The 18202-nt window shown below is 45.1% G+C and overlaps 1 protein-coding gene across 1 annotated transcript in view; it reads left to right on the top strand.

The window, feature by feature from the left end:
• Positions 1–16979, top strand: part of ds (dachsous cadherin-related 1) — a 29212-nt gene extending 12233 nt beyond the window's left edge. The window contains exons 2-8 of the mRNA XM_022848291.2: positions 1873–2047; positions 6533–6766; positions 7414–7850; positions 8063–8248; positions 8445–8725; positions 8932–9302; positions 9593–16979. Coding sequence (XP_022704026.2) covers positions 1873–2047; positions 6533–6766; positions 7414–7850; positions 8063–8248; positions 8445–8725; positions 8932–9302; positions 9593–15918 — 8010 coding nt within the window. The 3' untranslated portion in view covers positions 15919–16979. The remainder of the gene's footprint in view (positions 1–1872; positions 2048–6532; positions 6767–7413; positions 7851–8062; positions 8249–8444; positions 8726–8931; positions 9303–9592) is intronic.
• The last annotated feature ends 1223 nt before the right edge of the window (positions 16980–18202 follow it).

The following is an 18202-nucleotide window of genomic DNA, read 5'->3' on the forward strand; positions in this document are numbered from 1 at the left end:
CTTTGCTCCATATACGCTACTTGCTGGCCAGAGTTAAATGGCTATTCGCCTGATTCGTCGCTTGTTAACGAATTTTAAAAATGAAAGCTGGAAGATGCCCATTTTGCTGAGGCGTACATGCCGCTTCGTTTGCTAGCGGTCGCCTGTCTTTAGTTCTATACCTTTTGAAGTTACTTGCCCGCTGTTCCTGAATTGCTTGCTGCCACCAAAAGTGACGCACGGTGATGGCCGTTTAGCTCTCCAGTCCACTGAGCCGCCCGCTTGTCTGCCACAGACGACACACTGCACCGAGCGGCGGTTTCCGTGTTGGAAAGAAAAGGATTGGCAAGGCGCGGATGACAACTGTCGTGACGACAACAACAACAAAACGTAGATATTTACTTGCGGATTAGTCCGCTAGGAAGACGTGATTCTGGCGCCAATGGACAGCGATGGGGGTAGACGCAGACGAGCAGCGGTAGGTCAAATGTGGTGTGATCCACGCTCACTGTTAGCATTCAAATCATCGTGCTATCAATTAAGTGCCTATAATACTTGCTTAACTTACGACGGTTCCCTTCTCGCTTCATTTCCGCTCCGATGTAACTTCATGATGATGATGATGACTAATGAGGTAGGTATTCATCACCTTGAGGGTCCGTCGGCCGCGTCCGAGCGCGGTCACTGAGCTACTCGATCAGCTACCAAGAAGCTAATACACATATGTATCTTTAAATGGAAAATCCCCTTGACAATTATATATCTCTTTAGCATTTCGCACGTAAACAATACAGACGGTAGGTCATATCGTCGTGGTGACCCTGCCGAAGCACTCTAATCCACAGCTGGCAATGCCGACCAACCGCTTATGCTTCAGCGTTTCCGACTAAGCGTTGTGTGTGTGCTTCTATTATGATGTCTATGTAAAAAGTAGAACGGCCATTATCGTTTTCGTTCTATGAACACGGTTCACGCCGTAGTGACCCATCTAGATTGATCTGAGGCAGTCCTGGAGTCGGAGGTGAATCCAAAGGAGATTTGGCATAAAGCATCGATTAATGAGGATAGAAGCTGTCAAGAGTTCTGTTTGCACAAGTCGCCGTTAAGTAGCAACGGAGTTTGTCTAGACAGGGAAACAAAAGAGGGAACGGCGCGCAAAGCGTTGCTCTACGGCCCTTCCATTACGCTGCGATTTTATCTTCGAAATCAAAAAGTAATTGCGGTAGCTACAAGCACAGCTTTCTTCGGGACTCACATCTGTTTAGCAACACCGTTCCAGCGCTCTGGGTGGTCGGTAGTGTTGTAATGTCATCGAGAGTCCGTGAAGTCTTGTCTTGAGCAGCTTAGAAAGTACATTTAAGGATATCATCTGCATTGTAGCAGCTATTCAGATATCATTTACGATTTGCGCCCTGGAGATGCTGTTATATAATCATTGAGGCCCGAACGACAATAGAAATACTGGTCTTTTGTCATACACGCGTAATCGTGTACGTTTGCGAATAGAGGCTCATTTGTAATTGAGACGTCACTTTGTTCTTGTCGAAATGTTCTTTGTCGAAAATATAGAAATCTATTTGATCGTTCGACGTACTATTAACATATAGAGGAACGGCTTCACGTCAGTGAATACGCTGCAGGCCCTTGAGATTTTCTTCGTTAGCTTATTGTCTCTATAATGTATTCTTCGACATTTATGAGGCTAAACTTTTCCGCTACCGTTTCCGGAACCGTGGGAACAGCTCCTGGATAATATTGGTTTGACAACGAAAAATTGTACAACTTATATTCGCGTTTAACTGATCCCTTTCATATTACAGTGATTACTTTTCTGCTACCGTTCGTGAACATGTTAGAATTAAAGTTATCTAAGATGTGTAATCTCGATTGCAGGTTTCTGCTTCGGATCCTGACTGCGGAGTTAATGCTATCGTGAACTTTGGCTTGGGCCCATCGGCACCATCCGCTTTTCGAATTGACCCACGCACAGGAGAGCTTTGCGTGGCTACACGACTCGACCGAGAGTTGAGAGCCACTTACGAAATACCCGTAATGGCCACCGATAGGGGTGAATATCTTTATTATCCTTTTAGCTTTCTGGTCCATCCTAGGGCAAAATGATTTTTTTTAGCATGTCATCAGGCTTGGGTCACGAATAACTAAAAATCAGTTATACAGTGCGAGAAGAGAATTGAACAGAAAGCAGAAAGATTATATTGTGGTTATTTTTAAAACGGAGGGCATGGACCTGCAATTTCTTGCCAGTGGTCGCATAGCTGTTTCCAACAAAGTAATTATAATATAATTAAATCATGATTCTCTTTGGAATAACAAGCTAAGGGCCATGGCTCCTATTATATCTAAATGCCGAGTTTAAGTTTCAAGGTAATGATATGTAGGTCTATGTGTCAGTACGATCGGATCTGTAGAGCGAGCGTTCGGAATAGAAATTATAACGGCACGCAGCCCATGGCTTAACGAGATCAAAATGGTTTTTACGTAGCCATCTTTAGTTCTGGAACGTTCCATGAACTCGCGTTACGAATTCCCTATTGAAAATTAGACGCCATTGCCGCTGTCAGAAGAAAACGCCGACGAAAAAAAGAAAGGATTAGTAAATCAAAGACGATAAAACTTTACCGCGACTAACGAAATGTTTCGTTTCGATTTTCTGTTAAACAAACTCGATTTCGATCTGATCTAAATAGACGTTGACCGTACTTCTGAGACGTGTGCGATGACACAAACGATTGTTTCTTTCAAGGGGCCAACAAACCGAAAAACGGTTGGTGTCTACAAGATAAACGACTCCTGGTTATGTGCTATTTTACCACGGCGAGACAGAGTCTTCGAGCTGGCAGTTTGGTTTGCGTTTGCCCACAGCAGTGAATGACCAAACTATCGTGTAACTCCCAGAGATATCCACAGTAATTTCGAACCGTCGGTAAATTTCAATAAAGACCAAAGATCTAGCCCGAAAGACGGATCTGATTAAGCTTACGACTTCGTAAATAAGGCAGATTGTTTGTGATTGAATCCCGTTAAACTTCGCAAATTGAACTAATATGTGAGAAAATTAAGTTTAGATACTTTCAAAAACAGCTTTGAAGACCGCCACTGCCCGGGACAAGTGCGCACATTTCCCATTCGAACAGACCCCCACCTCGTCCATCTATTTGGTGCTCCTTTGTTCCCATTTTGCACATCTCCCTTTAGTTCCTATTCAATGCGCACAATTGAGTTTCCGTCACAACTGTCAAAACGTTAGTCTTCTATATTTTTGCAATGAGAATCTCATGTTGTCCTGTGGCTTTTTATACTGAATACTTGTTTTTTTTTTATATCTTTTGGCAAGCGTCTTGAGCAAATGTATTACTTACCTTCTACTCGATGACGCGAGGCATCTCTGACTCGGCGTATTCGAATTGATTGAAATGCAAATGTTATTCAACTGTGATCTGGACATCTGTACACGCATAAGTGCGGCGTGCGTTTAGCTCAGACAGGGCGAAAACACAAAATGGACGACGACCAGAAGTATCAAAAACATCGCGCGTCTTAGCCATAGAGGTAAGGCCGGGCGTTGGAAGATAGAAGGAAAACGGCAAGACAAAGCGAACGCAATTTACATAAGCCGAAGGATTACCATCTGGAAGCGTGGTCAAGCGGAGCCCGAGGATGGAGTCCGGCATAACTTCACACTTCGATACATTTATAATGTTTGTACAGACTTCTTTGCAACTACCGGTCCTGTTGATACTATATCATGTAAAGGGGATTATATGGTGACTAGAAGATCTAGTTTACAAATAATGCCTTGTCAACTGATTCTCCATCATAATGGTGGCTTTTTCAAAGCACTTTAAATTATGTACATATTTTTGTGCGTAGCGCGTATGAACGCAGTACAGAAGTACACGGAATTTTCCTGGTACCTTCTTGGTGATCTCGTCTGCTGATTACCGTTTGCTTAAGAAACAGGTAATCTGAGTCTTCTTGTTATTTGCTCTGAAGCGTTTCCAGTCATTTTTGGATCTATCCAACAAATCGTTATATACATATATATATACAACTTATCTATACAACTTATCTACATTGGAACACTCGTAGTGAGCTACCTGTTGATGGCTATTAATATATAATAATTATTCTCTCACACCAACGTATCGTGCATAGTACAATTTTATTCTTGTGTGCTTATTGTAGTCCCTTTTGTCTATATAATTGTTTGCTAGATAAGCCGGCATTTCATATGACGGAAAGATCCTTTATCAAGATTAATTACCTTTCTACATAGTAGTAACAGTATTACTTCACATCCCTGCCTGTTTCTACTCTTCGACTTGAGAAGATAACGAAAAATCACGAAATAAAAAATATATCAAACGAACGAGTCCTCGCTCGTTAATCCCGCTCACTTTGAGACTCTAGAAACCAACGGCACTGCCAGTGGCGACAGTTGACGCCAGTCAAGTTCCGCCAACACTTCAGAATGGCTCGCGTCGACAAGGTTTTCAAACCAAATCTCTGCTTGTTCTATGACTCAGTTGTCTCCTGTCGATTGCGCGACCTTTTCCCCTTCGGCTTCAATTTTTTGTAACCTGCAGCGACGACTTCTGCTCGACTTACGGCATTTTCTACCGTCTTCGTTATTGTTTATGTTGCTACTGCTGCTGTTGTTATTGTTGTTGTCGTCGTGCTTGTCCAATGCAGACGCTCTAATTTTATGACATACGATAGCCAGAAAAGCGGAGACACGACAGACAAGTGAAATACGTTTTATTTATCAGTCGAAACTGAACGGTCCAAGGCTACACGGATGCAATGAGACGAGATGCAGGAATAAAACTGAGTGTGTCTCTGCATAGAGGCAGCCACGAACGAACAAAAACCTAATACAGAATTCACTAAAGAACGTCAACCCCGGATAGTGAAGTGCGCTCAGATGATAACAGATTACAGGCGACCGATATGTGCGTGCCCACAAGAAGCCATTAACAAAAAGCCTAACCTATATAACCCTACGAGTCAATAGCGTTTCTTTACAAGCAGATCGACACAAATGACATCTGTTTCTACTCAAAACGACACGCATATATAACGCAGTACGTACGGCGGACGACCGTTTCATAGAAATAATAACGATACCTTCAAAATTCTTCAATGACAATATGGCTACGATCATGGATGGACCTTCGAGGTGCGAGTGTAACTCTGAGCCAGGTACTATTTTAAGAGGCAAGTTAAGTTCATACTGGCAGTAAGTGGACTGGCGGTCTGGAGCAGAATAATAAAATGCCCCTGAGGGTAAAAGACAGACGAGAGGCATATGGGCTGAGGAACGAAAGAACAGGTCCCAGACGCAGGGCGCACAACGCGTAGTTTCAGCTCAAATCAAATGCAAGTTAAACAAGTCGGATAGCTCAGGTTAATTGGTAATATAGTTAAAGTGGATTTCGGCCATTTTGTTTGCGCAGTTCGACTGATAACATCTCATGCCGCTGTTGATGGCAGTAATAGCGACTGCTACGATGGACGCGATAGCCACTACTGACGGTGAGCTCGTATACTCCCTTTGCCTCTCGCAGACACGGGCATAAACTAAACGGCGACAATGACGACGACGACGAAAACAATGCCGACGGTTCCGCTAAATGTGAGGGTCGTCGTCTTTCGTCGTTTATTACCACCCGGCAGAGAATTATCTTTGAGTTACTTTGCTCGCTAGAGAGCGGCGAAGTCGACGGAGTCCACTATGGGCTATACAATTGCTAAAGATGCTTGCTTCTTCCGGGTCCAAGACGACCGTATGCCGTTGATCAAATGGCTGACAAGGCAGGTTAGTCGTTGGAGTTGACCGGTGCGGTTGACTTTTTTCTGATAACGATATAGAGCAGAGAAAATGCGCGGGCGTTACTCAATATGCTGACTCTGATCCCGAGCCATTGTTACGATCAGATATTCATTGATCGGCGCCTGATACACTTACATGACTCAAGTCGGCTTCGGCTAATTTTCAATGGATCGAAATTAAAAACAGATTGTTAAGTGATTTCCAGAGAGTGATCACTCCTGCGAATACACAGAATGAATTATGCGATGGCAGTCATGCTCGCACATGACCATGTGCGCACGTGTTGGTGCTTAGCAGAAAAGTTATTTCTATTTAAAGGATTTGATCTGTTTTATTACATCACTGCAGTCGAAACACGTAAGCTATAATATCACAAGTTTATTACGGTTACGGACATTTTTACGCTCTTTTGTAGATACCTCTCCTCTCATACTTCAAGCAAACGGAACATATTCCGTTGGGCAATCACTTCATCACAGAATATTCAGCTAAATAAAACAACATTGTATATATAAATGTATCTATTTAAAAGCGTTGGCTGCCAGTGATGTGTGCCTATTATCTCTTGCCACTCTTTTAACCGCAAACGAATCGCTGAAAAATACAATTCTCTGAAAACTAATCATAGAGCATACTATCAGTGCGTAGGACAAACGAGCCTATTTTGACTATTTTATCCTTTTTTAACTTTAACTTTAGGCGGCCTAAGTACGTCCACCGTAGTAAAAGTGCACGTCCTCGACATAAACGACCATCGACCAAAATTTCTACTCGACGAATACAATGTGTCCCTAAGTGAGTTCTTCGATCAAACGACGCAACCTATCGTTGTAGTTGTAGCCACTGATCGTGATACTGGACTCAACGGACGAGTCACCTACTCCATTGTTGAAGGAAACGCTCAGAAACGCTTTCGTATTGATCCTAGCACAGGTATGTAAAAAAATCGTCCTTAGCTATTGTAAAAAACTAGTGCTCAATCGTACGAAGAATTTATTGCAGATCATTAATGTACTATGGTGACTACTATTATACTTAGTGTAATTTGAAGTCTAGCTATAGTAGGAATACACGATAATGACGTGTTTGCTTGCAAAGTCTAAAGATACGTGAGCTAGCCTAGGTTCGAAACCACGTTTCATCTTTGGCTCGAACGGGTCGCCTACCGCCTAAAATATGAAACAGCGCAGCCAAACGTAAAACACTTAATATATATAATACCAACCGGGTTAAGTTGACAAATGCTGTGCACAGCGGCTAGTTGGTCTTTAGTGCTGTAAGCTATACACAGACTTCGAATGGAAACAATAGTCGATAAACTTTCTTTCGTTGTAAGTTAAATTGTCTAATAAAAGCAAGAAGTCGTCTTTGGACTGTATCCTATATTACATATTGAGGTGTACCTTCTGATATCAGTATTACCCTTTTCTAACTTATGATATACCCTTACGCAGGCTGACGTTTAAAAATGATGTAGTGCCTAAAACAATAGCACTAGCTACCTTACGCACATATGAACGAATACCCTTATCGCACTACATATAGTCTCGTGTAAACATTGTATATGAACCTCATTACAGGCGGGATCTACATCACGTCAGCCTTACGCCGTAGCTCAGGTGGCATGACGCATCATCTTGTCGTGACAGCCCGGGACGGTCAGGGTGTCGAGGCCGAACGGCCTGCGCATGTCCACGTACATGTTAGTGTTATTGGAGCGATGTCATCAAATCAACAGAGGACACCGGTATTCGATGCGCCCCGATACGTTTTCCCTGTTCGTGAAGACGTGACACCTCACAGCGTCGTCGGCAATGTGATAGCTCGTGCTGCTGATCAAGGCTCTCATGGGGTGCGCTATGCGATTCGTTCGGGTAATGACCAGGGTTTGTTTACGATCGACCCTATTCGAGGGTTGATTTCAGTTGAAAAAACTCTCGATTTCGAGACCGCGGCGTCAGTCCTTCTAAATGTTCAAGCTGCCGCCGGTAACCCGCCGGCCTACGGGCATGCTCAAGTAAGTGGCACTATGGTTTCCATGCGACTAAAAGTAACCAGGCCAATAATTCGGGACCAGAACGAACATTATTGAATCATTCATATACTGTGGTTACACTTAATATTTTAATGACATTTCTAAAAACTTTTGGCAAAGCTTTTAGAAATGTCTTTTTTTTTCCAGAACATTGCAGAATAATGTTTTTTGCCATTTAACTGTTCCTATTTCAGGTCAACATTTCAATCGAAGATGTAAACGACAACAACCCGTGTTTCGAAAGTTCCGAAGTGAGGATATCTGTAGCCGAAAATACAAGTCTAAGTAGCCCATTATATTCGGCTCACGCTGAAGACGCTGATTCCGGTGAAAATGGCCGAGTTACTTATGCTCTTGCTGAGGAATCTGACAGCTTTAAGGTTTTTTTTTTTTTAAATTTATTTCGTCTGTCTTGGAAACTAGTTATTATATTTATTATAGGATGTTTTATGTGTTGAGTCCCACCCTACGTATTCCTTCCATGAAAAGCTTGAATTATGATTGTTTCCTGTTGTTAATTTATCTATTATTGTTCATCAAATTTCAAAAATGCGTTTGGTTATCTTCTTGGTACAGGTAGTCGCTCGAACAGGCGCCATCATGCTCAAGCGTAGTCTTGACTATGAGTTGCGTCAACAGTATCGCTTGATTTTGGTCGCACGAGATGGCGGACAGCCTACGCGGACGGGGAACACGACGATCATCGTCGAAGTTCAGGATGTCAATGATAACGCGCCTGTATTCGAACACGAATCCTACCGGGTCACGATTGACGAGAGCCTTCAGTTAGACGAGCATTTCCTACAGGTGGTTGCTGCCGATTCAGATAGTGGAAATAACGCCCGCATTACATATAGGTAGGTATCAAAACATTCATTTTGGTAGGTACCTTCTCGTTACTTCGGTGACAACCCAACTTTATTTCTTTAGACCATTAGGGTGGTTCTGTCCGTCTAGAGATCTCAACATCTGCCTCTAACGGTCTGTAGGAGCAAGCAAAATAAGGCCCGTGATATTTCCATCTGTATACATACAATTCGTACCTTTATTCGGTCTGTTATAGGCTCGTGGAGACAGAGTCTGGTGGTACGATTTCTCCACGGTTTGGTATATCACCAAACACCGGTCAAATATTCCTTCGGCAACGATTAGATCGAGAGTCAGAAGAATCGTACGAGCTGAGCGTTGAAGCAGTCGATAACGGAAGTCCTTCATTGTCGGCTCAGGCGCTCGTTTACGTGACCATTAGCGATGCGAACGACAACGAACCTCAATTCCTTAGGGACTCATTTGAATTCGCCGTTGAAGAGAACGCCGAACCTGGACGAAGGGCCGGTGAAGCGCAGGCCGTTGACAAGGATCTCGGCGATAATGCTGCACTTCGATACGTCCTACTTTCTTGTGATAATGAGTTCTACATCAATCCAGCATCTGGTACGCAGAACAGTGATTTTCCATTTTAAAAAATCCAATTATAAAACGTCTTGCGGCGGAAGGCGTCGTTAATTCGTGATGTTGTCTCTAATAATTGTTTTTTACCGCAACGTTTGAATTTGTGCACTTGGAAGCCTGCACAAATTTCTGTTTCACCTTCTCTCGCTCTCTATATGATATAAGCCTCTACACTACTAGTCAACATTGTACTGAACTTCACGGTAGTGTTTACCTACATTATTCAATCTCTAACTGGGCACCGGCTTGACTATTTTTATGATTGTCCGTAGGAGAAATGTTCACCAAAATGCGTTTGGATAGGGAGAAACGCTCGAGCTACGAGTGCGTTGTAGAAGCTCGTGACCAAGGCTCAACACCGAAGAGTTCCCGGGTAAGCGTTCGAATCCGTGTCCTCGACAAAAATGACAACGCGCCACAATTCATCGATAATCAAGAGACCGATTTCAGTGTTCGAGAAGAACAACCGGCCGGTTCCGAGGTGGCTCACGTACGGGCAACAGACTCGGATGAAGGGGCAAACGCTGAAATTGTTTACGAAATCGAGGCGACGGGTGCTCCATCCGACGGAGCCCAACTCTTCAGCGTCAATAGTGATGGACTCATTAGGACGAAAAGTGTCCTTGATCACGAACAACAGGACATGTACACCCTGCGCGTAGTTGCTAAGGATATGGGCTCACCATCACTCGAGGCAAAACTCGATCTCACCATTAAAGTGCAAGACGTCAACGACAACCAGCCGTCATTTTTCAGTTCAACAATCAGCTTCACAATTCAGGAAGGCCTACCGCCAGGCCGTGAGGTCGGCGTTGTGGAGGCTTTTGACCAGGACAAAGGACAAAACGGGTTGATAACCTATACCATCGTCAGTGGCAATCCTTTCAATACATTCAGTATCGACCGTTCAAACGGAGTGCTCTATACCAACGTCGAGATCGACTTCGAGCGTACGCCCGACTTCGCGCTCCAAGTGAGCGCTAGTGACAATAACGTTATGGACTCACGAGGCTCGGTAATTAATGTCAACATTCGTGTGGAAGATGTTAACGACAACGCGCCCAAATTCGCAACTGACCCAATCGTCTTCTCTGTGAGTGAAAGCGCTTCTCCTGGAAGTGTTCTCACGACAATTACGGCTCGAGACGAAGATAGCGGTTTGAATGGTGAGGTGCGCTATTCAATTGCTGAAGCAGGCCCGGGCAAACAAACGTTTACAATCGACCCCGTCTCAGGCGCTGTGACTCTGATTGAGCCCTTAGACTACGAAAAACAACCTCAATATGTTTTCGTAGTGAAAGCCCAGGACCAGGCTCGAGATATGGAATCTCAACTGAGCAGCAAAGCGACCATAACACTGCTCGTTGAAGACGAAAACGACAATTCACCTGAGATAGTATCGAAAAATTATGTCGAGGTTCTAGAGGACGAGGACGTTGGCGCAGTTGTTACGACAATCCTAGCCAGCGATCGGGATTCACGTGAAAACGGACGCATTACGTTTCGGATTCAGAGTGGAGATATTCATGGAAACTTCCATTTGGACGAAAACACTGGTCGATTAACCATAGCTCGTCGCCTTGACCGTGAATTAACGCAGGAAATTGTGCTGAATATCACCGCAAGAGATAATGGCCGCTCTAGACGCTACACCGTTCAATCACTTCGTGTGAAGATTCGCGATGTAAACGACTGTGCGCCGATGTTTGTTCAACGATCGTACTATGTCAATGTTACCGAAACCAAGCCTATTGGAAGCACTCTGCTTCGGGTGTCGACAAAAGACAACGACGTGTCCGGTGGCTCGAACGTCACGTATACGCTGCACCAGGATCCTTCGATTCCGTTCACCGTCGACGCAATTACTGGTGAAGTCCGCATCACCGCAGTTCTGGATCGAGAACAATGCGATCGCTACAATTTGACAATATTCACGGATGACGGTGCAACTCCGGTGGCACATTTCGATTCGGCCAATTTAATTATCGATGTTCTCGACGCTAATGATCATGCACCGGACTTTGGAGAGAGCTGTTATCCTCTGTATATTCCCGAGAATCGAGGGCTATCTGTGATTCATCGGCTGCACGCGAACGACCGCGACGCAGGACAGAATGGCGACGTAATCTATAATATTGCCGAAGGCAACGACGGAAACATGTTCGCCATCGACCCATACTCCGGCAGTTTGAGTTGTAAGGGTCTCGATCGTGAGACGCTGCCGGTTTACCGACTCACCATCCATGCTCAAGATCAAGGAGTGCCGCCAAAAATTGGCCGCTGCAATCTTGAAGTGCACGTGCTCGACCAAAATGACAACGATCCTCAGTTCGAACATAGCGAGTACAGTGCTCAGGTGAAAGAGGATGCGGAAATCGGGACCGAAGTTCTTATGGTAAAGGCGCATGACATCGACGAGGGGGCTAATGGCAAGGTAACCTACTCGTTGATTAATGCGACTGGTGTGCCGTTTGGCATTGACAGTGAGACGGGGCACATCCTAACTACTGGCCATTTCGATCGAGAACACGAACAAAGCTACACGCTCGAGGTTCGCGCATCCGATAACGGGGCCTATGAATCACGATTTCATTCGGCAACGGTACACATCGCTATCACAGACGCAAACGACCACAAGCCCGTATTTATTCGATACCCATTCATTGCTGAAATCTCACCTGATGCCCCTATCGGCGCCAAGATCGAGCGAGTCGTGGCTGAAGACGATGACGACGGCCAGAACGCTGATGTTTCCTATACATTTAGCGAGCAAGGACTTCATAATAACCTCTTCAACATTGATCCATACTCTGGCCAGGTTACATTAGTTCAGAGCGTGTACAACTACAATGGCAAGGTCCTTCACGTCGAGATCGTGGCTAGCGACCGTGGCGAAGTACCGAAATCTTCACTGGGCGTCCTTGAAGTTCACGTGGGCAAAACCTCACACCACCAAGAGCTTCACTTCGAGCAGGAAAAGTATGCAGCCTACATTTTGGAGAATCCCAATTATGGTGCGGAAATCACCACTATAAGAGCGTTCAATGATCTTATGAGCTCGCAGGACATTACCTACTCGTTCGATAGTGACTCGGACGAATTTTCGATCAATCATAGCACGGGCGTCGTGCGAGTGAACAATTCGCTCAAACTCAACTATAAACAACAGCAGGCAATTACCACAATCGTAATCGCGAAGAGCATCCGCAACGGGGAACCGAGTTATGGCTATGCCCGTCTACAGGTGAACCTTCGTGATAAGAACGACAATACGCCGCGGTTCTCGCAAACTCACTATGTCGCATCGGTGGCCGAAGGCAATCGACGGGGTGAAGTTGTCGTGCAGCTGTCCGCTATTGATGAGGATGAGGAACATGGTAATGGTCATGTGATGTACCACATTGTGGACGGCAATCACGACAATGCCTTCGCCGTCGATACTTCTAGCCCCGGTGTGATTCGAACGAACATCGTGTTGGACAGAGAAATCCGCGACACGTATACGCTGACGGTAATCGCAACTGATGAAGGGTTGCCACCGTTGACCGGCACGACGACCGTGCACGTATCGGTGGTGGATGTCAATGATAACCAGCCCGTTTTTCCCCCGTACGATCCGCTTAAAGTTCGTGAAGATAAACTGGTAGGGGGGGTCGTTTCGGTGATCACAGCGAACGATGTTGATGCACATCCGGCGCTCGTATACAACCTGCGAAACTCTGATAACACGTTTACAATCGACGCGTTCTCGGGTCAGCTGACGCTGGCGAGGCAACTGGACTTCGAGACGCAGACGAATTACTCCGTAACAGTAATGGCGACCGATGGTGCACACACGGCAGAGACGACGGTATCTGTAATCGTTCTCGATGTTAATGACCATGCTCCGAAATTCAATGAATCGGCGTACACGGCGATGCTGAGCTCAAGTAGTGGGGGAGTCATTCTTACGGTAAACGCTACAGACGCTGACTTGTCGGACAATAATCGTGTCACATACAAGATTCGGCCAAAGTGTGAATTCCTCAAGATCAATCGGAAAACAGGGGAAATTTCACTTCGGGAGGGAGTGTCTCTAAAACCGAATGTCATTGCCTATCTCTCAGTCGTCGCAGAGGATGAGGGAAGCCCCTCGTTCAGTACGGCCGTGCCGCTGCGTATACAAACTTCGAGTCTTCTAGAAAAACCCTATAATTTCGCCGAGAAGAGTTATTCGGCTTCGATCCTCGAATCAGCGCCAATTGGCTCAACGGTGGCGAACCTCAGCACTGTCGATCTTCATAACGGTGCCAAGACTGCTGAGTCGAAGCTCTCGTTTGACATCTATGAGGGCAATGAAGATGGTCTTTTCGCAATCGACAGCAAGGGCAGGGTACAAACGGCTGGGCGACTTGATCGTGAAACGCAACGGCATTTTGAGCTTAAGGTTGTGGCTTTCCCGCACCGTAAACGCGAAATCATAAATGTCACCACGGTTCTGGCTGTCGATGTCAACGACGTGAATGATTCGCCTCCAGTATTTAGTAAGAGCCGCTACGAAATTTTATTGTCGGAGCTTACCCGGGTAGGCACTATGATTCTGCAAGTGGTCGCCATAGATAAGGATGCAGAAAGTGACGTTGCTTACGACATAACATCAGGGAATGAAAAGGGCCAGTTTGAAATTGGTAATCGTACCGGGAACATCGTGCTGCTCAAAGAACTCGACTTTGACGCCACGGAAGAATTCAGGTTTATAGTACGGGCCATCGATTTGCTAAATCCTGCGCTTGCTTCGCTTGTCGGCGTCTCAATAAAAGTTAAGGACGAAAACGACAACGCACCTGTATTTCCAGTGTCGCGTTACAATGAGTTCGTTCAAGAGTCAGCTCCTGTCGGAAGTGTGGTTTTCACTGCCCACGCTAGCGACAGGGATAAGGGCCGTTACGGCGCGCTTAATTACAGCATTTTAGAGGCCGACGCAAGAGACAAGTTTAGCATAAACGCTGAAAGCGGGCTAGTTACGACGAATGCGGTTTTTGATTTTGAAAGCAAAAAGCGGTACCATTTTACTGTAGTGGCCATCGATGCTGGCGGTAAGTACGCCCATGCCCAGGTTCAAGTTGACATCCAGGGCAAAGACGAGTATCCACCAGAGTTTCTCAAACCGGTGTACCATTTCACAGTTCCTGGAAATGCCCCGAAAGGCTATGGCGTCGGACGTGTTGAAGCAACCGACGTCGACGGAGGATCCGACGGTATTGTGTCATATTGGCTGCGATCACCAACCCAACCGAATTTCCAAGTGAACGCGACCACCGGAGTCATCTATGTCGTCGAGCCGATTTCCTCTCCGAAACGAGTTGTTGAAATAGCGCTGACCGTGGAAGCTGGTAGTGGTCGGACAAATTCGTTGACGAGCCTTACCACCGTACAGCTCACCGTCGACTTTTCTCTGAACGCCAGTCTTGTAACTGAGAATCTGTCAGAAAGCGGAGTGGCCGCGTGGATTTACGCGTTGCTAATACTTCTCGGCTTCGCCTTATTGATCCTGCTCAGCCTTATGCTCTTCTCCAAGTATCGCACTTTGTCGAAGGAAGCCAACAAACCTGAAGCTGCCCGCGGATTCGAAGATACCATAGATGCCATGGACGCACGCCGATATCCAAACCTCACGTACCCGCCACACTACAACGAGATTTCGCACTACGACACGCCTGACGAGGCCCACATGACGACGGGATACGACAAGAGATGCGTATCCAGCCGAAGTGCCGATGAAGACGATGAGATCCGCATGATCAATGAAGGCCGGATGCTTAACATGACGCATCGAGCCCACTGTGGCGGAGAGGATGCCACGAGCGTGATATCAGCTCAAAACACACAAGAGTATCTAGCGCGGCTTGGCATCTACACGGGCTCCGAAAAGAGCACTCAAGGAGACTATGCCAAGATCGAAGGTGGCGATTGCGACGGGATGTCTAATATCATCTACGAGAAACTCGATGACCTCGACGACCAAGCCGTACCACAGCGAGGACCTCCACCGGTTAAAATGCGTCAGCCACCTGTTGCCGGCTCTCTAAGTTCGATTGTGCACAGTGAAGAGGAAGTTGCCGGTTCGTACAACTGGGATTATTTGAACGACTGGAGCCCACAGTATCACAAATTGCCGAATCTCTTTGCAGAAATGGCTAAGATTAGTCCGGTAGTCGGTTCTGGGGGAGATTCTGGAGGCCCGTCTGGTCCACCACACCCGGGATACCCGATGACCGCACTGAGTTCGGGGGACTCGTCGAATGGATCTCGGCGTAGCGTGATTATTGAACGACTTCCGCCGACGCAACAGCGGCCGCCACCTCCACCGATGCCCCCAGCAGTCGTAGCTGCTGTGGCTAACTCCGCTATATCAACTAACATGGCCCCGTACCCAAGCGCAATGACCCCTAGCTTTGATCCTTGTCCACCACCGACGCGTTCATCGGAAGAACTCTCGCCTGTGTACGACGTATCGCTTATGGCGGGGCCACATGCGCACCGTATGTCGTTGCGTTCCATAGTAGGCAGCCGAGCAGCCACACTAACCCGAGCTGCGGAGAGCGATTCCGAATTGTAACATCAATTCTAACAATACCCAAAATTTAAATCTCTTTTATGTGAACGGATGGGCCCTAGATGGTTGCTGTCACACTTTTAGATGTTCGTCAATGAATACGGGAAATCGCAAAACAAAAACCTCTAGCTGATCTTACCCTGTTGAAGGAAGAGACGTTTCTACCGTAGTGTCCTGAAACATTCCATGAAACAAGGGCCATTATGTCATTTTATTTTGCCGCAAAACAAATGAAGATCTCTAAACGGTTTTGATATTATAAGGCAGTGGACGAATTTGTAACTAATTGTATTAGTAGTAATAATAAAAGCGGATTCTGCAGCCAAATAGGGAGTGGAGGCAAAACCAGAAACGTGGGATAGGCAGAACAAGGCCCAATCACTGGCAGAGCAACGTATTTATTGTATATATGCGTGTGAGCGGGTAAGAAGAAGATAAGAAAGTGTTGAGAAAAACTTCGAAAATTGAATTAGAAGATTGACGAGAACGAACGAACGAACCGATAGCCGTCACTCTATTTTTAGACGTATGTACATAAATGTACTTTCTTTTGTAAATAGGATCAGTAAGCAAACAGCATAAACACATACGAGATGCAATAAGCAGATTGTCTTTAACGAAATCCTTGGCGGAGTTCTCCTTGCGCCTATTGTTAAATCCCAATTTAACGAACAAATAGAAGTATACCTATATCTTGTAAATGTTATGTACAGTTGGACGGCAAAGGAAGACTTTCGAAGTGTGCGATTATGTGAAGGCTGCCGCTTGTAAAGATCAAACCATCAATTGTAGATATGGTACCGAAACTCATGGCGCACGAAGCAACGTCAACAAAGGATACGATTAACAAAATCAGGAAGACTCAAATAAATGCTATCCAATTTGTCCTCTGTACAAAGTTGCGCACAACGGGAAATGTTGATAACGAATTACGACAGTATAAATACTGCAGATAATATGATAAGTATGGCGGCGCGATTTCCCAATGTAAAATGACTCATTGATAATGTGCGTTTTTTTTTTTTGTCTAAATAAAAAAAAAAGTTAAAATGTTCGCCACCATCCTCGATTCTGTTCATTTTTACATAGTGCACCCACCGCAAACATGTATTGTCGTTTTTGTGTTACTGGAATCAATCTTTTTAACGATTAAGAATTGTCCACGCCTACTTGATAAATGTTGGAATCGGTAAAACATGGGAACTTCAGGGTAAGTTTATGTGATACTGTGATCTATTTATCTATAGTGTATCGTAAGCCGACCGATGAGAACTTAGCCCTTGTATTCGATTACACATATTGAACGAAGAACTTTAAAGTACTGCTAACGAATAGTATTGTCAGTCCTTGAAGTTCATCGGCAGATGTACGATATCATTCGAACGTCGATACATTTTTATGAATCGCAAAAAAATTTACCTTGCCTATATGGGGTGAGGTCTTGTCCTGAAAATCGCTGAGCCTGTACCGCTTGGCAGAATAAATAATAGTAGGAAAAAAACATTGACTATTACTACTACCGCTGTTATAGTTAAGCTCAACGGTAGTAACAATATAGGCTTAGAGCTATGTTGCTTTTAGTATCTTCGTTTATTAAGCATGTGTTAATCAGGCTACGCTATCAAACGACAACAGGGACTGTCTTTTACCTGGTCGAAGAAACCTTTTTTGATCCGCTTAAGGGTTGGTAAGTTGGTCTGAATATAGGATTCGAATCTAACTTGAATCTACTGCTTGCAGCGAATTCGAGACAAGCTGACAATAACTATAAAATTGCCTTCTCGAAAATAGAACAAATAAATAAGTATCTTCGAAATCAGGGCCAATTTTGGATAAGTTCTGCTCACAAAGAGAACCCAAAGGTAACCCAGGGCTCGTTCAGGAACGATCATCAAGCAAAATCAGTAACGATTAGAAGAACGAAATCAGCTTAAATGCCAAGAAATTTGCCTTATCTAGCTCACGGGTTACTGCAAGCGCTGGCGGACCGTTCGCAGCGTCATTTAAAAGCAGATTTACGTGCTCCGAAAGTTACGTTATAACGTTTCATTGACTGTACTTTTCGTTGTAGGAGTGCTTCGTTCGTAAATGTAATATCAATTCGATCTAAACGACCTGCGTGCATAAACCAGTGGGTCAGGTTATACTTCTAAAGCCCACCCCATTCTTTCGAAATATTTGACTTCAGTTCCAGATGATCAACGCGAACGTACGTGTACGCCAAGTTAACTCGCTCAGATCGTATTGATCGATACTTATAGGTATGTGTTTGATGGTTTATTTGGTT

The sequence above is a fragment of the Varroa jacobsoni genome, unplaced genomic scaffold, assembly GCF_002532875.2.
Source record: "Varroa jacobsoni isolate VJ856 unplaced genomic scaffold, vjacob_1.0 scaffold_1340, whole genome shotgun sequence".
NCBI classification, from domain to species: Eukaryota; Metazoa; Arthropoda; class Arachnida; order Mesostigmata; family Varroidae; genus Varroa; species Varroa jacobsoni.